Source organism: Podarcis erhardii (assembly GCF_964252035.2).
Source record: "Podarcis erhardii genome assembly, chromosome: 8".
Taxonomy (NCBI): Eukaryota; Metazoa; Chordata; class Lepidosauria; order Squamata; family Lacertidae; genus Podarcis; species Podarcis erhardii.
Window position 1 is genome coordinate 39,521,661 of NC_138499.1, and position 26,591 is coordinate 39,548,251.

The following is a 26,591-nucleotide window of genomic DNA, read 5'->3' on the forward strand; positions in this document are numbered from 1 at the left end:
TACCTATTACTGTCTCTTTCATTTACTGAACCTTTACAATAAAAGTCATCAAAAATCTGGGTCTTATATGAGGCACATGGAAATATTTTAAATATGACTTGTCAATGTTTCCCTGTAGCACATTCTGAACCATTCATTTTTAGAAACTCTGCAAGGACAAGGGCAGAGATGGACCCCAACTTGCAAGAATTTAAAACAGGAATAGACAAATTCATGGAGGAGAGGGCTATCAGCAACTTCTTGCAATGATACCTATGTACTGCCTCCACTTTCACAGGCAGTATACCTCTGAAGGCCAGTTGCCAGGAATCATAGGTGGGCAGGGTGCTTTTGTGCTCATGTCCTCCTTGCAGGCCTTCCAAAGGCATCTGGTTGGCCACTCTGAGAGGAGGATATGGGCTAGATAGCCAATGGTCTGATTCAACAGGCTCTTCTTATGCTCTTAAGATAAAAAAAAGCAGAATTTCTAGTACATATTGTTATGCATTACAGTGGTACCTCGGGATACAGATGCTTCAGGTTACAGACTCCGCTAACCCAGAAATAGTACCTCAGGGTTAAGAACTTTGCTTCCGGATGAGAACAGAAATCACACAGTGGTGGCAGTGGGAGGCCCCATTAGCTAAAGTGGTACCTCAGGTTAAGAACAGTTTCAGGTTAAGAACAGACCTCCAGAATGAATTAAGTTCTTAACCCGAGGTATCACTGTATCCACTTCTCCAGTCTCTTTACTGTAGTTAAAAGCAGGCGATATCATACAATCATAAAGACAGAAGCCAGCCTTCTAACTGCTCCCCCTCTCAGATCTAGAAAACACTGATCTGCACAATTTCTTGTTGAGATTTGAGCTAGAAAGCTTTTTTTTACAAGACCACACCAATAGCAGCAGAAGTATGTGACCACAGGGAAATTTCCATAGCTATCAAGGTGACATTTGGTCCAGTAGAATGACTGGGCAAAACAAGTTCTGGGAAAGTGCTTGTGTTTCTCATTTATTTAAAAATATCTACCTTGGAATATATATATTCCTCACTACATAAACTATATTTTCTTTTCTTTTTTTTAGGTAAAGGTGAAGGTACCCCTGACCATTAGGTCCAGTCGTGGGTTGCATGCTCATCTCACTCTATAGGCTGAGGGAGCCAGCGTTTGTCCGCAGACAGGTTCCAGGTCATGTGGCCAGCATGACTAAGTCGCTTCTGGCGAACCAGAGCAGCACATGGAAATGCCGTTTACCTTCCTGCTGGAACGGTACCTATTTATCTACTTGCACTTTGATGTGCTTTCGAACTGCTAGGTTGGCAGGAGCTGGGACCGAGCAATGGGAGCTCACCCCATCATGGGGATTCGAACAGCCGACCTTCTGATCAGCAAGCCCTAGGCTCTGTGGTTTAGACCACAGTGCCACCCACGTCCTTTGACAACAAATCCCAAATATTGTGAAATCATGGGAAACAAACTTATAAAACCAAGTTGCAACAGTGTATCTCTGTTTTATTCATGTTTGGGTACAGGTGTTCAGAATTCCTGGTAACATTCTCACTCGAGTATTCAAATATGATGTATTGTTTTGATATTTCTTCATGATAATTATAGTTCTTTCACAATTAGAAAATACAAATAAACCCAATCAGCTTGATGTTGAGGGAAAGCATGTTCAAATAGGATTCTCGGAGTGCATAATTACACGGAAAGCTGCACTACGGTACGTCCATCATTTTCATCTTTAGCCAGCCACCTGGTGAAGAAAATATTCATTGCTGATGGAAGAGATGGTTCACACATAAAAATAAAAATGTCTGTAAGGACATGAGTACTGAATTGTTTCTAATCTTAAGGAACCTGGGTAGCACCTTGTACTGACAGTGGACTAGTTATCCATCACTTAAAACCCACATCTGGGAATGCCCATTCGAAAATAAATAGGGGGAGAAGGTTGGAGTAGGCAGAGATATGGATCCATTGACCAGGGATGATCCCTAAACTCACTTTAAGAAGAACTGGGAAAGCCAAGTTACAAACAAGCACGAAACCTTTCAAAATAAACCAATAAACATAAAATATCCTTTATTTACTGGGTGGAGTAAATCTGGCACATCAGGAATCAAGCTTGCCTTGGGTTGTTGACATATAGGGCACCTATGCAAAATTAACACTCTTCTGCCACTGCTTTATGCTGCTTCTAACATTTACGTATGTAAAATCTTTTACATGGACTTAAAGCCTGCAATTGTCCATTGCATGGACATCTCCCAAGGGAGCTGAAGCCAGTTGCTTTAGATTATGGGTAGGCAAACTAAAGGCCGGGGGCTGGATCAGGCCCAATTGCCTTCTGAATCCAGCCTACGGATGGTCTGGGAATCAACGTCTTTTTACATGAGTAGAATGTGTGCTTTTATTTAAAATGCATCTCTGGGTTATTTGTGGGGGCATAGGAATTCATTCATCCCCCCCAAAAAAAAAAATATAGTCTGGCCTCACACAAAGTCTGAGGGACAGTGGGCTGGCTCCCTGCTGAAAAAGTTTGCTGACCCCTGCTTTAGATGGTGTGTGTGTGTTTTGCCAAATCACCACAAGGCAACCATACATGTACTAGCTAAGAGCATGGAAGCAGCATTGTTAAATACTTAAGTTTTATGATCCTGTCTTGTGGGTTTATACATAAAAGAAAAGAAAATTTCCCACTCCACTTTTCTCATGTGTTTAAGTAACCAGGCTGTGGATTATTGACTTGCCTCTTTTCTATATGTGAAACAGAATTTTTATTGGAATTGAAGGGAAGTACTGAGGGCCAATGAAGCAAATTCTTGATTATTTGTAGACTGAAGAATGGGCATACTGATTCTTCCCATTTCCTTTGGTCTTCTTGTTTTTGGAAATGGAAAGAAGACTGCCATCAACAGAACTACATTGTCTTCCCTGAATTTTAATGTGGGAGATCTGAAAGTTGCATATTTTCTCTAGTTTGAATACTATCACTTTACTGATACTATTATTTTTGAAAGTTGTAACCATCTGTAGCACTCATGCTATAATCTTAATCCCGCATGCCTGGGAGTAAACCCCACTGAATTCAACAGCACTTGCTTCTGAGTAGACATGGTTATGATTGTGCTGTGATCAAGTTTAATAACTGGGAAACAAACCGGTTGCAACTGAAGGAGTATAATTCATTCGTAGAAACATCTGTGATTTCTACTTTTTCCAGAAACCAGCCACTTGCTGTAAAGAAAGGACAATAATAAAGTATGTTCACCTCTGAGTACAGATAAACCCAAAGAAAATAATTCTAAATTTATTTTTAAGTCATGGCGACACATTAAAATTGGAGAAAATTTTCTAAATGAGAAAAATTATTGGCTATTTTGACAGTGGTTGTCAAAAACTCAGCAAATGTTAACATTTACCATTAATTCTTAAGGTATTTGGTTACAGTGGCCAGTGCTTCCAGAACATTATGATATTTACCAGTAAATCACAAGGCCTACTCCTGACTATATAAATAAGGATGATAAACAGTTTAATTGTAAACTTGGAAAAATATGTCACTGACCATATCAGTCTGGTAATTTTTAATTTTAAGCCCTGTGGCACAACCATTGTTGACCAGCTCTCTTTTAGAATATCCAATTTTATCAATGACAGGCATTTACCTGTAAAATATACTGGTCACTAGGGGACAGACACAATGGGGTAGGTGGGTGTGAGAATGGCAGGTTGGGGTACTTTACTGATCAACTTGCAGACAGAGAAACCAGCTTGTTGCATAAAATTGAAGTCTGAGGTGCTTTCTTGTGAACAAATGTGATTCTGGATCAGTGCAGTAGCCTGGCACTTGAAATAACAGGCTAACTACTCATCTGTAGATAGAGTGATGTGCCACCTGCAGCTCAAATCAAGCTGTAAAACATATTTTCAAGTTAAATTTGAAAACGGGTCTCACTACATTATATGCCATAGAGCAGGTGAAATGTACCCAGAAATAAGTGCCCTGCCATTTCAAATGACATCTGCACAGCAGACGTTTGTATAGGGAGAGAAAAAATATCCTCTGACTGCAATGATTGTTTATTGGCACTGATTTCTTGGAATAAAATAAGTCAGTTAATATATCTGCAATAGCTTCAGATAAATCATAACATAAAATGTCCGAAAAGCAATTTATTCCCTCACAGTTCTGGACATTCCTCACTCCAGCCTGGTAAATACTGACATTTACTCATAAATGATGGAAATCTGGGTGAAGCTGGGTCATTTATTGAAGAAAAGTAGTGGTTCTTGAAATGTACTGGTACATGTCAAAATTGATTGTGTCCTGAAGTTTGCTTTGAACATTCTCTGACAGTTATGGGGAAAACATCGTGATTAAATCTTTTTATCTTTTTTCTTCCAAAAACTGGTTTGAGAAGTTAGTAAATGAAGCAAAGAATGAAGCAATATGGGGAGAAATAGTGGAAATCAGATTCAACTTCCCCCCTCTAATTTAAAATGTAATCTAATAACACAGTAGCATGCAATTAAATGGATTTTGAGAAATTTCTGAGAAAACAATACTGAATTCTTGAGACATACAAGTAAAGAGAATTAATTTTCTTAAGGAAGCAAAGTAGTCTTAATAAGCAAAAAAATACATTTCTTCTTGATAGATGTCATGTAGACTTGTGTAAATCAAAATAAGTGGATTAAAAACCCCCAAATGATTTCCCTACATAATATCTGAGAGTCAAACCATATGTTATTCTGAGGGCTCTATAGTATGTGGCATCGGTTCTGGCAATGTTATAATTCTTTTTTATTACATTTATATCCCACCCTTCCACAAATTAGCTTATGGTGGCATACATTGCTCTCTCCCCCAGTTCACATTCACAACAACCCTGTGAGGCAGATTAGATTGAGTGAAAGTGACCAACCAAAGTTGCCCAGTGAGCTTCATGGTGGAATAGAGACTTGAACCTGGATCCCTCAGGGCCTAGCCCTAGTCCAATACTCCATCTGCACCATCCTCCTGAGGGAGATTTAAGGCATTTCAAAATTGAAGGTGTGGATTCATATGCATATAAATGACAACAAGGATATGCAATAAACCTACAGGTATACTTACCAAATCCTTTGCCATCATGTCCAATCTCAATTTTCTGCAGCCTTCCAACATCCTTTGTTTTGATTCTGAATGTGTCAGTCTTCAAAATAAGAGAAGCAGCTTTCAAAATGTGACAAGTCTATGTCTGGAAAATAGTATGCTTATCTGGGACTGGTTTAAATTTATCTGTGTGCAGGGGGTAGAGGATGGCTAGAGGAGTGCATTATTGTTACTGTTCCTTTTCTGGTACAGTTGTATGCTGCTAATTTTCAGCTCTTCCCTGAAAACATAAAACATGTACTTTCCACATTAGGTTTTGAAGGTTTCTTGCCATTTTATTGGTTTCAGAACCCAAGAGATGTTTTCTCTCTGGTAAGTGCATTATGAATTGCCAGTCAGGTGAAGAAACAGCACCTTTTGTTTTCATTTTTTTAATTTATCTTTTGTTTATGGTACCCAAACCTACCTTTGGAAACATAAAGATAAGCGATTTGACTCTAGTTACAGCCAAATCTGTCAAGTGGTATACAATTTGGTTCAGAATATAGTTTCACTTCCAGTGTTCTTGGCAGCAGCAGCACTTTATGTGCATGGATAGTACATTTCCAAGAAGCACCACAACCTCCCACAACTGCATCTTTCATCTATAGGTAGAAGATGCCCTAAAGACAGCAGTGAAGATGGTTTCAGACAGATAACTAAAACAAGGCTAAATGGAAAGTGGAATCCGTTCCCTTTTATAACCTAAGGCTTCAGCACTTACTTTCATTTGCAGGCAAGATGAGGTGGAATCAAGTCACAGTCTGGCCAGTATTTTACAGGTTTGTAACTTAGGAGCAGATCAGGGTTTTGATCATTTAAAGGAACATTCTACAGATGTGGCAACAAACTCAGGATTGCCCCAATCCAATAGGAATCTGCAGCTAATCATGACTGAGGGGCAACCTGTAGAATCCAAACAGGTGCTTGTCTCATTTGCATCACAGTCTTAATTGTGTTTAGTCAGACGTAAGCCAGGTAAGTGGTGGACTTAAGACTGCCGCCTAAATGTAGCACGTGTACACCTAAAGGTGTAATGTATGAAGTGCCCCGAGATATAAAGAGTGGAAAACATAGACAGTGAACTATTTACCTTTGCTCTTTCAAAGGGATCTCGATGATCTAGAGACTCCTTGAGTTGAATTAACTGAGATGTGTCCTTGTCTCCAAACAAAATTATATGCACATTTGCGTCAGTTCCTGCTCCCCTTTTGTCACCGGTGTACACTTTAATAATATGCTCTATCAGATTTTCTGAGCTACTGCCTTCTTTGGTAATAAAAGAGAGAGGGATTTCTTTCCTTATTTCAGGTTCATTAGCATCCAAAAGGAATATTCTAAAAGGAAAAGGAAAAAGATTGAGATCAAGCCACGTAGTGATGGTTAAAATTCAATATGGAACTTAATAAGGAAAGAAAGAGAAAGAAATATAGTTAATTTCTACAGATGTGTATTAACAGGGATATTTAATAAATATTCTGTCACATGCTATTGGCTAACATGCTAGGCAAGTCAACAAACATTTAGTGTGATTTATATATGTATAAAAACTCACTCATTCACTTCAAATATGTATACAGGTTCGTTCTTTGGGGCTTCCTTCAGGTGGAGTGCTTTAATATCCAGTTTGCAAGCTACAGCAGAAGCAACAAGCAATGAAAACAATTTTCTTCACATCAGATATTAATTTGAATCTAGTACTAATATAATAATATTAGATATCAATAAATGGTCTCTCCACCCTATTAAATCTCAGCCTTGCACTGAAAAGATGTACATTTGGGCCACAATGGGAGCTTTTATTCAATTGTGAACAGCAAGCCCATGTCTAAGTGTGTGGGGACAATTCTGTTTGAGACCATGGAAGGGCCAAAGGGTTAAAGTCACCTACTTCTGCATCATGATCCCCATACAGCAGGGCATAGCAGGGCAAACTGAGGGACAAATATCCAAGAGCCAGACACTCCTACATGATTAAGTCCTATTAGGATGATAAATTTGAGACTATTTTATCATCCTGATTTTAAGAGGCCCAGTTGAGTTTAAATGCATTCTTTTTGTTCAGTCACTCTGCACTTGTGCAATGTAAGGATTGAAAGAAGCAAGTTCGTCATCACAGAGAGGCACCCTGGCTCAACCTCTATACCAGGAGTTGTAGCCAGGCCCAGCAACCACATGCTTGAGGAATAAGTAAACAATTGTTTTATTTCAAGCTGCTTTTCATTAATATATGCAGCGCTCTGTATTGTTTAACTTCTGCTTCTTTAATGCTTTACACCACAAGCCTATGCAAGCCTACTAAAAAATAAGAGTTCAATGCGATTTACTCCCAAGTAACTATGACTTCAACTTTAGTGTTTTAAGCTTGTGGTTATGATCTTCATGACAGTTCAGCACAATGAAGTCTTGATATGATTTTATTCACCAAGAAAAACAGAGGAAAAGTCTTGTTTACAGTAAAATGATCTGGTCATTCTCCCCATTTGCAAATGGTGTTCACTGAGCAGTTTGAGAAGATCTTTAATTCCAAAGGTGTCTAATTCAGAAACTGATAGGACTTTGATAGATTCCTTCTACTAATGGTCACCCCCCAAAACAAAGGATGCTTCTTAATGAATAAAGCACCCAGAGTCCTAGCTGCATCCCTACCCTAGACCTGATCAGGTATGTATGTATGTATGTATGTATGTATGTATGTATGTATTTATTTATTTATTTATTTATTTATTTATTTATTTATTTCAATTTGCATACTGTCCCTTCATCTGTAGAACTCTCTGAGGTTCACAACATAAAAATACAAGATAAAAAACACAAAATACAGAATAAAAACAAGAACAGAAACAAACCAATAAGCCCCCTACTGGTATTGGAAAGGCAGCTTTGCCTTGGTACATGTGCAGCTACTGCTATTAATATTAATGTCTAATGTAAATACAAATATTAAGAAGCTATTTAAGCAGTATCTTCATAATAAAAGAAACTTACATGATTTGCTTCCAATGAGTAGTGTAACTTTGTGTAGCTCCCCCAAATCCACAGCATCTATCTGACCTGTAAATGACTAAAAAAATCCAGCAATATTTAGCTTATTCTCTCTCTCTCTCTCTCTCTCTCTCTCACACACACACACACACACACACACACACACACACACGCACACACACTTCTGTAATAGGTTTCAGGCACAAATGTAAATGACCATTCCAAACATCTGTGAAGAAGTGAATTACCTCCCTGTCTTTTCCTAGCTGAGATGGCAACAAAAGCTTCCTGTTTTCAGTGTCGCCATTGGTTCCGTATATACACAGAGACATATGTATGGAGCTGATTTTGCTTGAGGCATCATTGAAGAATACTTTTACATCATATGTAATAACTGTAAAATAGAAAGGAAAGCCAAATCCAAGAGAACACCTTGTATAACTATTTTGTAATTCATTACTTTATAAATTCGCTTCCTTCCATTTGCCACATACTAGTCTTGACATTGTGTATGTGTGAAATTATCCTAAGAGAGGTGCTTAATGGAGGTATCCAACGAGGTTTTACTCAGAATAGACAAACTGAAATTAATGGCCCAACTGAGTCAAGTTCACTAACTTCAGTGGGACTACTCTGAGTAAAACATAGGGCTCAATCATACACACTTTCATTTGCCCCATCACTTTCCCCTGGGGAAACCCAAGGTTTAGCACTGAATTGGAACAAATGGCAATGGAGTTTTCTGCAGATTGCCATCTGCTCCAGTTGAGTGTTAAAGAGCAGGTTTTTTCAGGGGAAATGGTAGAGCAAAGGTAAAACTGCTTGGACCCATCGCTAGAAAGCATGGGACAAGTGGAAGTATGGATGAGCCTTTAGCTGAGCTTCACCCCTATGTGATTAGGAGCAAAGGCCTTTTCAACTCCCACTTCTTAGCAATTCACTGAGGAATAATACAGAAAACACATCCTGCTGAAGAGCCCCTATCCCCCTATCCCCCAATGCCTAATTCTATTTACATTCTGTAAATAGTTTAGTGCTCATTTTTGTGTTGTTTGCTTCAAGAAAAGAATCTGTTTGCAAATAATATGGAAATGAGTGCTAAACTTGTACTATATTCCACTATAGTTCCAGAAGTGGCTTTTGCATCATATGAAAGCTCAGATATAACACAGAATTTGACAGGGAAAAGTTGTTTAAAAGGAATAAACTGCCATGTGAATGCAGTATAGTTCATGGCCTTAATGTACAAAATGCTCTGTCTTCCTTATCTTATTAATTTTTGTAGAAATTCACTGGGGTAGGTAATTAATACTACTATTTTGGGCAACTGAAGCTCAACCAACTGCACCATGCTAGATAATGACTGTGGAAGATGTGGGTTTAATGAATGTCTAAATGTGATGAAGAGCTCATACAACTGCTTTATAACATTCCGAGATTCAGATTTATCACCATGAATTTTCATGGCATTATTGCCACTACACTTTTGGAGTCTACAAAAGCAAGACAAATCTGAGGGTGCTGTGGAACAAAATATGGATTTGACAACATGCGGAAACAGCCACACAACTACTGCTCATGACACCACGAAGGAACTGATCTTCGGGCCAATCTATTTGCACTACTTTATGCCCTCTGGCCCCTGGGTGTTTGTAATAATAAACTAAGTGGCTTCTTGAGAATACAGTCCTTTGCCCAGATCTGGATGAAAAAAATGAAACAGCAGATGGTTGATTGGCTTACAGAGTTAGGAACTCAGATATATTGCAGGGATAAGAGCTACAACTGCAAGAGTACTGGGTTGTCAAATTCACAAGCCAATCACTACAAAGATTTTAAGCTGCTTAGGTCCCTCTGACTTCAGAGAAAGTGAATTACCTTAAACCAAGTACTCTGACTGAACTAGCTTGGGCACCCAGCTATTAATATTCAGGATGTAAACTGTGTTTCCAAGGTGCATTCAAATCAGGATTTTAAATATATACATTTAGCATTACAGATGATATATATTCAGAGAAAACATATTTAACATTGATTTGATTTTCCAGAAAGAGTTGTGTGTATCCAGTTGAATATTTTGGTTAATTATATTTGCTTGATGGTGAAAGCTCTGAACTTCGGTAAAATTTCCACAGGTAAAATAGTTATTGTAGCAATATGTATTATACCCTTATGTATAAAATCTCTCCTGCTTCCCCTCTCACTTTGAAATACTCTTCTGGTTCATACGTTCACCATAGATGAGTTATATCTATAGATGAGTAAAACAGATCCCCCCTCTTCAGGTGTTATGGGTCAAATGTAGCTTTTATTGCAATTATCTATTTACCTATAGTTAATTTATCACCTGCTTTTGAACTGATTAATAAATTAATTAAGTGACTAATGTGCATATTGCAAATAAACTAACATAGGCATCATTTTGATATATTGGAAAAAATGAGATAATATATGATCTAATAAAGAAAAGTTACTACTCATTACAGCTGCTTGAAAGTTATCTCCATCATTCTTTCATGTGATGAAACTATGGTTGAAAACACAGTGAGGTCACTGGCCCCCACAGCATTTCAAGTCACATTTGCATGTTGCTGTACACACTAGAGAAGATAGAGATGTTTTCACCTTATGCATACTGCCTGTTTGGTTTCCCTAGGCCTGCAACTGCCCCTAGCTCCTATTCATGAAGCTATCATCTACACATGTGTAAAGTCTGTCTCAAACACACACACCTCAGCTTAACTGAAAAGTGAATGTGGCTTACATTTTCATATTACATGGAGGCTGATTCGTGGGGAAAACACATCAAACAGCAGTATTTCTCAAGAAAGTACAGGATTGTGCAGGATTGATATGGATTGTGGACATCAGGTGTCCATGACTTCAGACACCAGTGGTGAGGCTGCCTTGGAGCCAGAATGTGTACACAGCCTAAGAGTGAGCATTTTTCCTTTTTTTCCTTACATTCACTCCATGTAGAAGCCAATGCCTCCACCTGGAAATTCTGTGCCTAACTGAACACTGTGACCATGCTGAATACAGGGTCTCCCCAGATTCTGGATATTAGGACAGCATCTCTAACAGTATAAGCTTCTATGCATAGCTGGAGTTTGGGAGTGAGAAAAAGAAAGGTGAAAACCTGAAGCCATTCTCTAGCCTTGCTGAACATAGAGGTGAAGGGAAAGCTATTCCCTTAGTTAGAAGGCAATGCTATCTTTTTTTACTTTAATATGTCAGAATCAGCATAACTACAGAAAACAAACCTACTCTTAATTCTCAGCCCAATAAATGATAATGTTCCTTTAACATTTAACCTACAATTAAACCAATCAAAGCTCGTAACTCTAATTGTTAGACAAATTCTCCATTTTTTTGTGTTGGGGGGTTGTTCACACATGAGAGACAGACTGAGACTGTGTGTCCATATTAGGGCCTAATATACCCACAGTCTCAGTCTGTTTCATGTGCACACACAACCCTCCCCACCACCACAAGTGGAGGGATAACTTGTGTTGCTCTAACTTTAAATATTTTCTTAAAGTATTTTAAATGTGTGCTTAAACCATATTATTTTATTACAGCAACTTATCTTGGTTTGAATTGTAATAACAGAGGTCTTTCTTCTATGCCTGATGCCAATATATACCTACCGGAAAGTGCTTCCCTTAATGGCCACTCTACAGGGAATTCAATCCATTGGTCTCCATTAAGAAGAGGAAGTGTTTTATTTATGGAGAGACTAAAGGTGTCCAGGGTTCCTGTGTTCTGCATTTTACAATGATGAAACAACTGGGATATGCTTTCTCCCAAGTGATGAAGCCCAAACGTCACTTTATAGAGCATTCCCAAATCAGCTGGGAAATACACCTAGAAATAAACAACACGGCAAGTTGATCTTTTGAGTGATTCTGTTGGCTTTAAAGGACATTTTGATATGCTATTTTCTTAAGCATTGTACATCCCTGCAGACCTCAGAAGGAGCACAAATGGCCAATATAGATTGTTTCGAGATTTTTCCTCTGAGAGCCCAGTCTTCCTTCTCCCCACTAAACAGCTAAATTTACTTACTGGCTTTGCAAAGTAAACCCTCAGTATGATGATGAGGACACACACTCGGCTAGATACAGATGCAGTCATGCCTTATCCCCACTGAAATCAATGGGACAAGTTAGGCATATCTTAAATCAAATTGATTTCAATGGGACTATAGTATCACTAACAAGCAGAGGAATCCTTTGGTGGTGGGGATGGAAGTTAATGGTGGAAGAGCCGGCAATTCTTCCACCATACAACCCTGCCAGTCTCCTGCTGCTGCAGTGGATGTTGGGGGAAGGGCAACTGGAGAAAAAATAAGTATGGCAGCTCTAGGACTGGTGTACTTTCCTTTCCCGTCCCGGGGGTACGTCAGGGGGAAAGGATGGCTTTGGATCTGGTGACCCCAACAGGGATATATTCCTCCTGTCTAATTTTTTGCTGAGGTCACCTACCAAGATGAACAAAGCCATTTCAGTACCACAACCAGGGCAGAAGCCAGGCTGCATCAGTTCTATCTAGGAAAACCTGGAGCAGAGACACTATCCCTTGTACCAACACTATGCTAACAAAAGGAATATTTGGGGTTGGCCAAACACCATCGGGTCTTGAGAGGACTTTTCTTGAGAGGGTGGTATAACCACTGTCTCCTTGAGGCCCGATGGTTTCATGCCATGCTGAAGAGAGGCATTAACCACAACAATAACCCACTTGGCCACTTCCTCTCTGGCTGCTTTTATTAGACAGGCTGGGCAACAGACTAGAGTAAAGCCAGTGGGTCGCCTATCTCCAAGGAAACTATCGACTTCCTCATGTAACACATGCCAAAAAGAATCCAGAGAAAAAGAGGGAGCCGATGATGAAGTCACAGAAGAACCAGCACATTCATTCAAGTAAGAATGAAAATTAGTGATTTTATCTGTAAAGTGTCTTGCAAGCAGGCCAACAAGGGATGTGGAATCATTCCTCTCTGGGGAATTACCCCCAAATAAACCTTTGATCACCTGAAACAATTATGTTGGATAACTCTGCACAGATGCAATGGTGTTGGAAGAAAACAATTTGTTTGGCAACTACACTGCCATGGAGTACGTTCAAACTGGGCTGTTGCCTGCTTGATTCACCACAAGTTTTCCGCCAGTATTGCTCTAGTCAATATCCTTCCAGTTTCATTGCCCAAAGCTCCGAGGAAAACCAAGGGGCACACCTGGCTTTGCTTAAACATAATTCCTACCATATTGCCAAGAAAATCCCCAAGTGCTACCATAAAACCATTGGGATTCACCGGACTCCTCAGACAGGCCATTTTAATAGGTCCTTCACCCCTGCAATAGAGTTGGTTTGTTAGCAACTTAACCTATGCAGAAGTATGCAGATGCTAAATTAAGCCTATAAAAAGCTCATCTACAAAAAACATTGGCAAAGATGATAACAAGTATACATTATTTTACATCATATGTTACTTGGTCCTCAGCTTGATCTCCTACTTTATCCTCCAAGGAAATTGGTTCAGATTTGCCATTGCACCCATAAAATACCAAAACAAGTTTAGAAATGTTTCTCCAAGACGTCTTAAATTCTTTTGATGAATTTTCATGACATTCAGTGAAATAAATCTTCCATGAACCTTCTGAAAAAATAAAATTGAATAACATTATGAGAAGACTAAACAAGTTTTTGTAAATAAAACCAATGGGAAAGAAAACAGTAGGCTAAAACGTTATGGACTCTTGTTTAAACCAATTATTTCATGAAGGGATAGCTCATTCTGTAGAGCATAAGACTCTTAATCTCAGAGTTGTTGGGTTCAAGCCCCATGTTGAGCAAAAGACTCCTGCATTCTAGAGGGTTGGCCCCTTCCATCTCTACAATTCTTTGATTCTAGAGAAGGCTTATATTATTATTATTAGTAGTAGTAGTAGTAGTAGTAGTAGTAGTAACTTTGAGATACTAGAGAGCAATTAACAATACTTGAAAAATAATACGATAATAAATAGTAACTGACAAACAGACAATTGCATTATATATATTATAAACAATAGTATATATTTATCTACATGTATAGAAACCGTTAATGATAGCATTTAAGACTAAATATTCTCAAATAGGGTTGGATAGAAACAAACAAACAAGAGAAAAAAGATGAAAGGAAAAGAAAAAAAATTAGCTTAATTGATTCTTTCTAGAGTAAGCCGCTCCAGGGATGCATAATTGACTGCTATTTGAGATTTGCATCCAGAACCTTCTTTTTTTCTTCTTTCGTTCTAATTTTCAAATTATATTTGGTTTAGAAGCTTTATGAAAAGATTGACAGTTCACTTACAGTATTTCATGGAATTGCATAGAAAATAGGTTCACATTTTAAAATACGAAAGAAACACAAAAGTTTAAATGAAAAACCATAACTCCATAACAAAGAAAATACTTTCTGTCTGGCATTGAACGAAAGTGCTTGTTATAAAATCAGAACTGATCAAATTACACCCTGTAGTGATCATCGTTGTACTGTACAATGTCCTTTAGCATATCATCCAGTAATATATTAAGGATTCCCTTTTCTGTTTTATACAGATCATTTTGCTATCTTCCCTCTCTTACTGCAATTCAGCAATATGAGCTGTGCTCCACCCTCTCATCCATTGATCACCAGTGGATGGTGAACTGATCTTTCCCCATCTCTGGCTAATAGCTAATTGTGCCACTGTCAATGAATGCAATATGATCCCTTCATCATCAAAGAGTGTTATGTCTTTTAGAACAACCAACAGGTTCATAGGTAATTAATAATTTATTATTTTAAAATTTTCACTTTTTAGAGACCCCAAAAGATTGCAAATTTAGAGCCAGTCCCAAAATATAGTGTATGTGTGTGTACATACACACACACTTTTGATAGAAATATGATATTGTTGGAGATAGAATTCTGATTGACACAGCTGCAGTGAAGTAAAATACCTGATTTCATCTCTTGCTTTTGTAACAGTGAGGCAGTGGTGCTTCTCCTTTCCTGTATTTCTAATTAAAACAAGATGGAAGGCTGCATTAGTTTTGCATAAGAATGTCTAGATAACCACGAATGTCTATATCATAGATGGGGAACCTGAGGCCCTCCAGACATTGCAGCACTCACTATGATTGCCATCATTCCTCACCATTATCTATGCTGGCTGGGACCAATGGGAGTCCTACAACATCTTGCGGGCCGCAGTTTTCTGATCCCTTTACAATTTATTTTAAAATGTTTTATTTAATATTATTCCTAAAGACTTGGGAAATGATTCCTGGGGTGAAATTAACGAATTTTGCTGTGGGCTTGAAAGACTCCAGTCAGCTTCCCAGGACTGGTTTAGCATGCTGGCAGGGTCTTCCCTGCCTCAGGTGACACAAAGGAGGTTTCAAACTCTGAGTAATAAAACTGAGTTATTTCCAGAGTTCAAGCCTGGAAAATCCAAAGCAAACTGAAGAGAGGGAGAAAAAAAGGACCTACCACTAGCAGCTGCTAGTTTAATCAACAATCAGATTAATGGTGCTTCTTCTCATACTGTAGGTGGAATGGCTGTGAACATTCCATGCCATTACAGTAACTCAACCAGTGGTTTAGAACGGGATGGCTTGCAGAGAAATGACAGGAAATCGGTGACAGAAAATTCCCATAAAAATTGTATGCCATTTGGTTGCAAGTTCTAATAGTTTATTAATATTCTTTATTCTAACTGCTAAGCTGGCCAGGGCCATTGCTGTGGTAAGCAAAGATTCTGCATGGTGTGCTTTCTGTTATAACAGGCTTATAATAAATAGAAAAAGTGGCATGGTCTGCAGTTCTGAAGGAGATTCTCAGCAAAATAAGTAATGTCTCAAACAATACTGACCTGTACCAGTCAGAGTTACTGAGGCACATCTTTTCCTATCAGTTCTGTCTCTCAGCCATGTTTGAGCCATAAAAAGTATCTCCTTTCCTGAAAACTTTGGCTCCTTCACAATAATCTTCTCAAGGTGCCAATCAGAGCCTTTTCCTTTTTCCACAAGCAGCTCAGATAGCGTTCCAATATCTATGGCTTCCACTTGAAAAACATCCACCTGGAGGGATCACAATTAACATTCAGAGGGCTTAATAAACAGAATAGTTAGGCTGGAACATCATAAAATGAAACTGCCAAGCATCTAAAAGCAAAAGGACACCAAAGCTTAGTGTTTTATTATTTAATGCTGACAGACACTAATGAGGAGACTTGGGAAACCCAATTCACTCACAGAGCAAAACTAAATTAGAATACATTGACTTCCAAACAGAATGAATTGGTATGATCCAATGAAATCAATGGACCTCTGTGGGCACATGCATGGATAGAAAAGAACGAGAATCTGCAAACACATGACTTGGGGTCACATTCATTGCTTAGCTGCATACATATATCCAATTGTTAAGGGTTACGCAGAACTGAGGGACAATTTACAAAGACAGATTTACACAAACACTAATAACTATAAGAACTATGCTTCTGCTACATAAATTGGTCTTATTTGGAGTTAGCCACCTATTAAGGTCAATTGAACCACTTGTCAATGAGCAGGTCATGGACTGCAGTTTAATATTTAGAGAAATTTGCACATTGCAAAATCCATTCGATTTATTGTTTAAACTGTAACCATCACCTTGAAAACATCTTGGCACTGAAAGATAAATTTGCTGCATAACATTCTCTTGGACTAATTTACCACTAGAAATAGAAATGGGCAAGATGAAGGCCAATAAAATGAAACACAGTGCAGTCAGCTAAGTGGTACTGCTGGCAGGTGCAGCTCAATTGCTGGGGTAGAACAGAAGAAATAGCCTCTTGGTAGTGGCATCATTGCTGCTTACCAAAAGGGACAAGATGATGGTGAAGTTGGGGCTGCGTGGGCACGATAGCAAAGCCAATCCAGCACTACAGCCACTGTGTCTGCATAGTCCAGGTCTCTCTGTGATCTTGCACCTTCCACTCCTGGAAAGTGGCAGTGATGCTGCAACCAGGAGGCTATTTGCGCAACTCCACCACACTGGCTGAGCTGCTCCGACCTGCTATGGTCTGTCTGAAACCCCAGCAATGAAATGTGAGATATTTGTCTGGTATCATATCATTTGTCATCTATGTGACAGACCACATAGAGGATCAATATGAATTCTCTTCCACTGTTTTACTGCTAGTTTCATTCATTTTGCTGTTTTACAGTTTAAAGATTTCATTGCGTGGACAGGCGGAGTCCCCAGATCCCGAGTGGTCCCCCCCGTCATGTGGAATAACGACTCTAGACGACGTGCTATGGGATTAAATTGGCCACAACTTTATTAAATTTCAAATGTGGGTAGACCTTGGCTCAGGCATTGGGCGTTCTCCCTCCCCAGTCCCCAGCCGGGGACCTATGGAACTACAGGGTTATCCAGTGTGTGTGGGGGGGGGATGGGCTGGCTCTGGATAACATATGTTCAAGCAGAGATAGCCGCCCCCATTACGCCGCCGCCGCAAGGGAGAGCAATGACGACCTTTCGGCGTATGGTCAAAGCCTCCCTTCAGAAACCCCTTTAACGGGGAACCCTGGTATCGCCACCGCAAAGAGGAAGATGGACTAAAGTATTCCGCCCAAGGCTTGATACCGCCAAAGTTGTGACGTTTTGCTACGGGAAAGGCGAAACCTGCCAATGCAGGGAAATTCGTTTCCGGCCCTTTAACAGCGACCTTATTGTAGCAGCGCCCACATACCTGTGGAGAAAGGTTAACCTGCAAAACCTATGAAGAAAAGTTAACCTGCAAAAGAAGACATTAACTGAGGGTGGGTAGGGTGGGAGAAGCTCTGGAGCCAAGTGAGGATTACCAGGTAAGATCCTCCCTCTATTGTGTGGGCAGGTAATCCCTCCCCCTACCTGGCCTGGTTTCCCTGGCAACGCTTCCCCCAGGTGGGATTGGATAACTCACTGAGGTAGGCGGGGACCTCCAGGTATCCCACCTGAGGGAAGGCAAAGCCTATGCTGATGGGGCCACTCCAGATCCAGGGCTGCACGCGTCCACGCAAAGGGCGCCCCCCGTTTTAAGCGGGGAGCGGTCATTATGGGCTTGCCTTCAGTTGTAAGCCACCTTGGGGACCTATTGAAGGAAAGTTGGAGTACAAAAGATATCTTAAAGGGGGGGAAGCAATAAGTTTTAAAAGATGTCCTGCTGCTTCTCTTGTTGAAATCATATTGCTTTGAAGTTATATGTGTTTTATCTTCTTGGTCACAGAGAGAAGTCCCAAACTGAAATTTCAATTGTTCTGTCTTAGAAAGCAAACAAATTCCCTTAAAAATCACAGCAAGCCCTTTCATATTTTCATTTGCACTGTTATAAACTCCATATTTTTTGTGATATCCTTAATGTACCACACATCACCTTAATGCACAGAAATGTTTCCCAAAGCCTTATGTTCTGAAAATGCCAATCAACTTTTTTTAACCTGAGTTGGCTTTATACCGCATTTATCAATGTCAGCTCCGAAAGCTTTCTCTTTCTGTTCATGGCAGCAAGTAGCTGTCTTATCAGCAACAGATTCAAAATAAACAGTCTTTGCATAAACATCAATCACATATCTTCAGTACCGGTAGTTCAGATTTGATGGTTAGTTAGCAAAAATATTCCCAGCAAAAATGGAAATGAAGAATCAGGCACACCATACCCCTCATCTGCAGGTCTTGAATGTCAATTGCTTCCCATAGCCCTTAATTTCTACTCATTTTCCATAATCCCCACTTTCAATTTTAAATACTTCCCTAGAAGGTAAAGGAAACTGTTATAGCCAGGCTTGGATTATATATATATATATATATATATATATATATATATATGCAGGTTTTGGTGTCCTCGGGTGTCTTCCCGTGTAAAAGTTGGGGTGTCTAGGCGACTTTTACACGGGAAGACACCCGAGGACACCAAAACCTGCATTCCTGTACCCGTGAAAATCTACGAAAGCATATATATATATATATATATATATATATATATATATATTTAAAGCTGAGATTCGTAATTCCTAGTTTGTGGCCTGATTATTCCCCTCTTTCTTTTGGAGATACTTTATTTCCTAAAATAGAATTACAGAGATGGAGTCTGGTGGAAGTGGCATAAAGAGCATCGTCCTTAATTTGAAAACTGGGACGTCTATGAATAGAAATAGCAGTAAAAGGATCCCACAAATGGCTAGTACTTGCCAATCTTCCCCTTTAACAAATTCTGGTATATATTTTTCCTCTATAAGGATTTGCATTTAACACCCTTTGACATCCAAATGATAGAAAACAATATAGATAAGATGAAGAAACAGGAGAACCATTTTTTTTTAAAAAAGAAATACCCTACTTAATATTGAAAAAGTAAGGATTTGAATTTATTTCAGACGGTACTACTGTAATGGGTTTAAAACAAGATTTTGCTAAAAGTAAGAGTAACATTAGTCCTATTAACACGTCACATTGATCACATTGAGGGAATAAGCAAGGAGCAGGGGTGTGCTTTTAGCCACACCTGGCCATCATGTCTTTGCCTTTCAGTAGCCACATACCACGTGTGGTTGTGGGAACAGAAAATTTAATGCATGAACTCCTGATCATGAAGAGGGGCTCATTGCAATCAGGTTGTGAGCAGGAACTTGTGCATTGGTTTTTGTGTCCACACAACCACATGTGACATATGGCTACTGAAAGAAAAAGATGCAACATTGGGAGTGTAAGATTTGTGTGACCAAAAGGCAAAAGTGTTTCCTGAGAAAAAGTTGGAACTGAAGCCTGCATTCTTGGGAGTCGCTCCTATATGGATGCTAGACTAAAAATGGTATAAACAGAAACTGGTGTAGCCTGCATATATTATATGGAGCTGGGCTAAAAACATGCCCCCATTCTTAGCTCTGTGCAGCTGTGCTCTATAAATAAGAAACACATGAATAAAGTTATTGATTTAAAGAAAGCCAATAAAGAAAACTGGAATGACTACAACAGAAAAATAATCTAGGGGGAAATGCAATCTATGTTATTGTCACTAGAATAAATATAGCTTTATTTGCTTTTGGTAGAAAACCAGAGTCGCAGAGACCTGTAACCTTTACTTTACAATAGGCATTGCCTCAAATACACAGGCTAGAGGACTTATATACATGTTACATCCTCTTTGGCAGGGGTTGCTGGGAAATATCCACAAGTGGTGACCGTAACGTGCAAGAACTACTCCTGTGGAAAGTCAGTGTGCCAGCACAAGCTGCTACAATTATATGGAAGAGGGCTGCTGAAATGGATAAATTATTACTTTAAGAGTTGCCGGAGAAAGCACATTAAGCTTTATTGATTACTTAGTTATTTGTTCTTTTGGATTTCTCAGGAAGCTTACTCATGGGGGGGGGGGTCCTGACACTGAAAAAGATAGGGCATAAATATAATAATAATAATAATAATAATAATAATAATAATAATAATAGCGGGGCCTTGCACTTCAGTTGCTCTGGTCAATAGCTCAGTTTTGGGAGAGCACATCCCAGATGCTGCTGCTGGGGGACTGCTACTCTGGCCTTTGGGACTGCAGGGTTTCGGTTTGTACATAATGAAACTGCTAGGCAAGGTTTCCCCAAGATTTAATCTGAAGTGTTGTCTGGATGCTGGTGATAGCCAGCTCTGTCTCTCTTTCTCATCTGATCGCAGGAGGGGACTGGTGGTTTTGAACTCTGTCAGATGCTGATAGGCTGGATGCAGGCAAACAAGTTGAAGCTTAATCCAGGAAAGATGGAGGTAATGGAGGGTTTCTACTGATTTGCGCAAAGTGCATAGCCTTTGTTGGATGGGGTTGTACTCACTATAAGAGAGGTACAAAACTTCAGGCCCAGAGGCTGAACGTGGCTCTTCAAGCCTCTCGATTTGTGCCTCAGGATTCTTCCCAAGCCACACTCCTCTCTAATCCTGGCCTGCACCTGCAGCAGCATCTGCCTGGTTTTTGTGCTGCTGGTTTATGCTATTTGAAGAACTGCAGTTAATGGAATCATAGAATTGTAAAGTTGAAAGGGACACTGAGGGTCATCTAGTCCAAATGCCTGCAAGGCAGGAATCTAAGCTAAAGCATCTGTGAAAGATGGTCATCCACCTCTGCTTAAAAACCTCCAAGGAAGGAGAGTCCACCACCTTCTGAGGGAGTTCATCTCACTATTCTTACTATCAGAAAGGTCTCCCTGATGTTTGGCTGGATTTTCCTTTCTTGTAACTTGAATCCATTGGTTCGAGTCTTACCCTTTGGAGTAGGAAAAAGCTAATAGGATCACACACATAGGATCACACAACAATAATGCTGTTGTTCAGATGCTGTCAATCAGCCAAATGACTCGATGAACAACTTTTTGTTTGTTTCTTTTCAGACAAGCCAATAGACATGTGAAGCAATATATTGACTTGCTCATCTGCTCCATAGGCTCAACAAGGTCTTCACCTGGTCCTGTCACACACAGCTGTAATTTTCAGAATGCTGAAATGTAATCAAATTCTTGACTGTCATTTGTGAAGCAATCTTCAGATTACAGATGATGCTCAGCCAGTGCAAAGGGCCCCAGTTTTCTCATATCTTGCAAATGTATTTAAATATTTCAGACTTTCTGATATATTTCTACATCATTAATCTGCTGTTTATAACAGTCGTGGCATTTGTATGAGGCTAATGCCATATTTTGACATGGTATTAAACAGGAATTTGGTTACATTGAGTGGCAGTTACTGTAGAGTCAGGGGGGAAATTATTGCTAGGCAAAGCACATTTTAAAATGTCACAACAACTGTTAAGGTGTAGCATGCAAATTCCACACCTGAGATAATGTAAAACCCTTCACTTCCCTGTTTCCAGGTTCCCTTGCTGCAGAGTAGAAAGGGGGGGGGGACTCAAGGTACATATCTGCTTGACTAAAAATGAGTCAATTCTACTGGAGTTTCTTTTCTGTTTTTAGTTTAAGGGGGGGAAAAACACATAATATACAAACATACAGTTTCCAAAAGTAAACATATTAAAAAAAAAAATCACAGCTAAGGCAAGGATCAAATGATCCCATCACATTTAAAGACTGATATTTTTCAGTCCTGACCATATAAATCAGTCAGGAGAATGGAACATTTTTATAGGCAACCACACTTACTTAGCGAGATAATTTTGTAGGATCTCTGTAGCAAACACCAGGCAATATTGATAAGGATTTATTAGGAATGCTTCTATCCAATTATATATCTCCTCACAGTTCCTGTGCAATGTTGTATCAAATATGCGTTTATCTCAGATTTTAATCTTTAAGCTGTTGTTGTACAATGTTTTAAATGTATTTTTTATTCTTGTGAAAGCTGTCCCAGTTGTGCTTTTCAAGCTGGTCTTTTACCGTAATAAAATTATGTTATATTATGTTATCAAATAAAGAAAACAAATGGTGTGTATGTGTGTGTGCGCGCACACACACACACACACATGCTTAGTTCCCTTATGGTAACAAAGGGGAGTATAAGAAAAATGTATTAATTAAATAAACCCATGACCTTGCACTGAAATTCAACCCACAATTTCAGCACACTTCTGAATTGGCATGCAGTATTACATGTCTTCCAATTCAAGGGCTATAATATATGGAAGGATCTGTTTAGCTATGGGTGCCCTATAGAACTTCTGCCTTTCTTTCTAAATCAATGCAGCCAGCCCCTACTCCTCCTGTGTCACATGACAAAATGCTTTTGATGCTTAATGGAGTTTCAAAAACAGTTACCGAGGTGATAGAGTAGTGGAGGCTGCTGTTTTGGGTTGCCTGTTTTTTTTAAAAAAAATCCATAAATCTCACTGGGTATCTGCAACCTCATGTGCATGCCTAAAGGACCACTGTGGATTGTGGCCTTTTTCCAGAAGGAGGAGGAAATGTCCTGGCATGTTCACAGACAGTGAATCTGTAAAGGTCAGTAGAAAAATCCCCCGGGTGTGGTTTAGTGTGGTTTAGTATCCTAATGTTGAAGAAAGGGGTTTGTGGCTTCATGAGCTTACGATCCACCCATCACTGGTATATTTTAAGAAATACCAAGAAAGAGACAAAATTATCCTATTGAAAGTACTCATTAAATTGCAGGTAATAATTTTATTTTATAATATTGTCTGCATATGTAAAGTATTGCTCAAGGTAGTTTTCTTCGTGAGAAGCTGAATCTTTTAGAAGCTTGAAGGCAGCAGAAGGAGATGAAAATAAAAGTGCATGCAATAAAGAAAATAATATATTACCACAATTTAAAGCCGTGGTATAATTACACAGGCAAAGACCTATCTCATGACATCTAATTAGGAAAGCAACTGCTTGGTAGAATGTGATTCATTCTCCTTTGCATGTAGGGGAATGCTTTCTACTATACGTAATCCGCCAGTAGTAAAGAGCAGGCTTACCCTTACAAGAACGACCTATAATCTCACATACAGCCATGACAAATTTTATAGAGTAGCCTGCCCTCCAGACATTTTGGACTACAACTCCCCTCAGTACCAGCCAGCAAGACTAGAGCTGATGTGAATTCCAATCTGAATGTGTGTTTTCAGGATCCATTGTATTCCTATAATTGTTTTTTCATTCTGAATTTTAAGTTGTTGCTGCCCCAGAACCTGCTGAAGGGAAGGTAATAAATTTTATAATAATAATAATAATCCAAAACATCTGGATGTATGCTGAGGGTCAGGGTGTACCGCTGGGCAGCCCGATTGGATTGCACACGCGCGGCAGCCTGATCGAACACCGTGCGAGTGGCAGCCATATGGATGCCACGCGCGAGTGGCAGCCCGTATGGATGCCCGTGCATGAGTGGCAGCCTGATTGGGCTGTGTATGTGTAACAGCCTGTACAGATGCTGTGCGAGCATCAGCCCATACGGATGCAGCAAGCGGCACCCATACTGACTGTGGATGCACAATTCGCTGCTCCACACCTGGGGGGAGGCAGTGGCCCATCGTGTCACTCACCCCCTGGGTGGCACCCGGGGTGGCCCGCTCCCTCTGCCCCCCCCTTCGTACGCCACTGTGCATCTGTAGTTTCTGTAATGCAAAGCATTATAAAACAGGTATTGTTGCAAGACAGTGCACCTGGCAACCTACCTTCCCCTTGGCGAAAATGTCCTTTCCATTCCTAACTAATTTCCTCTTGCCAGTGTCTCCCATGGATCCTTTCAAAGTGACGTACACATCTGAGTCTGTTCCTGATTCTGGGGAGGAGTCCGTTGAGATGTACAGGACATACTGTTTAACTGTAGAAAAAGCAAGAGGTATTGACTCTCACTCAATAAACACATACAAGTTAATAGCACTATCCTTTTATTAGGAGACTACTGGGTGGGCCTCAGTTTGCACAGCAACTGGCAGGACCTCAGGGAGGAAGCCTTGGGATTGGTTCCTGAGCACTTTTTACAATACTAAGGGTGGCATGTAACTAAGTTTTGTTTACAGTAGGCACACTGAAATTAATAAGCAGGAGAAAGGTAGGTCCATTAATTTCAGTAGGTCTGCTCTAAGTTGGCTGCTACCCTAAGAGCCTTTCTGGAAGCCCCTTATCACTCCCAGGCAAAAAGGCAGGGTGTGTGCATATGAGTGTGCTGGCCATGTCCTGGTCTGGAGGATGAGTGTGTGAGTGAGAAATGAGGTTGTCCTTGTGGGATAGTAGTGAAAAAAGACATGCTGTAGACATTTCCTGCAGCACTGCTAAACCCTCTTAGCGGTCAGGGATTATACACAAGAGCATCTTCTCTTCTTCTAGCTCTTCTTCCTTGAATAACTTGTGTGTGTGTGTGTGTGTGTGTGTGTGTGTGTGTGTGGATCTTCACAAGTGGCAAGTCTACTGGTCATAGAGCAATAGAAGAAGTGGCTTTTACATGGATTTACAATGCTGGCATTAGTATCCACTCTGCGTACTGAGGACTTACTGAGCTATTCCCAGCCTGTGAATGGTAATTTTAGCTAAACGTTGCACAGTAAAATAAGCAGAACTATAAGATTTTCCCTTTTCTGACTTTGCCAATTCTCATGGGTCACCAGCAGCAGCCTTTCTTCAGGCTGTAACAGAGAAAAGCATGAGATGCAAGGCCACCCCATTGGCTCTGCTGAGAGATCTGCTCCATAGGACTTCTCCTCTCCCTGAATTGTTTCTATTCCAGCTGATCAGAAGCACCACTGAAGAAATTGGTGTCAGTGTTTTCTTATTTTCCTCTTCCCTACTCTTCCCATTTTCCTTTTTTTATTGTGTATTTTAAATCTTTAAGTCTGCAGGGACGTGTGTGTGTGTGTGTGTGTGTGTGTGTGTGTGTGTGTTACAAATCTGATGAAAGCAGCTCTGAGTGCCCTTTTGGCTGAAGAGTGAGGTAAAAATGCTTCAAATGAAATAAACAAGCAAACAAATCTGTGTGGCAATTAACAAACCTGCTAAAAAGTTGCAGCCAGCTGTGAGAACTGGAAGTTCAGCCACTGTGCTTCCTTCAGCATCTGAAAAATCTTGGACACACGGGAATTCCAGGATTTGTTTGCTTTTTCTGTGCTGAAGTTTCACCTGTACAAAATGAGATATGTATAGATCAAACCAAGCTCCATGTAGGCCTGTAGTTTGTTTCTGGGAAGCTCACAAACAGGGCATGAAACCAATGGACACATTCTATGGCAGGGATGGGTGGACCCATGTTCTCCAGATGTTCATCATCCTTGATTGTCAGCTTCATGGGCTGGGGCTCCTGGGATTTGGAATCTAGCATCATCTGGAGGATGAGAGATTTTCCAATCCAGTCCTATGGTTTGTCCCCAGCTGACATACAGAACTCCATAGCCCTTGAAGACAGCAATGGGGTCTACACCAAATTAGCATCTTCCAAGCAGACACAACCACGTGGCAGTCATATTGTGAGAATCAGCCCTAAGTCCCAGACTCCAGCCATCAGTTCAGATCACTTAAGCTCTACTGGTTCAAAACTAGAGCATGCTATATCCTAAGCATAGTTATTGATTATCTATTGTGTACAAATAATGAGATATTGAAACATTAGCCATGGTGCAAATACAAGCGTTGAGCCACATTTTCAGGCAGCGGCATAGCCGGGGGGGCACCTGGGGGTGTAGCTCCGGGTGCATTTTTAAGGGGGCACAACTAGGTGCCCCCACAACAGGTTTCCTCATTGAGAGAAGCCGTGCCTGGGCCCTCCCTTTGGGGCTGGGGCAGCGGTAGCACTGGCTCCTTCTCCCTAGGGCTGCCCCGGGCCATCTGAATAGAAGAGGGAGGGCGCAGCCATCAGCTGGCCACAGCTCCACTCCTGGGTCAGGCCTGACCCGGGTGACCCGGGAGAAACTGGCAGTGTTGCCGCCCCTCTCCAACGCTAGGGGGAACTGCAGAGGCAGCTTCCTCAGATGGTAGCCGGCTGCAGCTCCACCCCAAAGTCAAG

General features: G+C 40.2%; 1 protein-coding gene across 4 annotated transcripts in view; it reads right to left on the bottom strand.

The window, feature by feature from the left end:
- Positions 1-1,473: 1,473 nt before the first annotated feature.
- Positions 1,474-26,591, bottom strand: part of RP1 (RP1 axonemal microtubule associated) — a 188,696-nt gene continuing 163,578 nt past the window's right edge. For all 4 annotated transcript variants that reach the window (XM_081873914.1, XM_081873915.1, XM_081873912.1 and 1 more), the window contains 13 exons: positions 25,585-25,711; positions 24,271-24,419; positions 16,009-16,216; positions 15,095-15,154; positions 13,591-13,769; positions 11,758-11,974; positions 8,356-8,501; positions 8,111-8,186; positions 6,678-6,756; positions 6,216-6,459; positions 5,105-5,183; positions 3,147-3,222; positions 1,474-1,738 (listed from right to left, as the gene is read on the bottom strand). In XM_081873914.1, the coding sequence (XP_081730040.1) occupies positions 1,684-1,738; positions 3,147-3,222; positions 5,105-5,183; positions 6,216-6,459; positions 6,678-6,756; positions 8,111-8,186; positions 8,356-8,501; positions 11,758-11,974; positions 13,591-13,769; positions 15,095-15,154; positions 16,009-16,216; positions 24,271-24,419; positions 25,585-25,711 (1,695 nt within the window). In that variant the 3' untranslated portion in view covers positions 1,474-1,683. The remainder of the gene's footprint in view (positions 1,739-3,146; positions 3,223-5,104; positions 5,184-6,215; positions 6,460-6,677; positions 6,757-8,110; positions 8,187-8,355; positions 8,502-11,757; positions 11,975-13,590; positions 13,770-15,094; positions 15,155-16,008; positions 16,217-24,270; positions 24,420-25,584; positions 25,712-26,591) is intronic.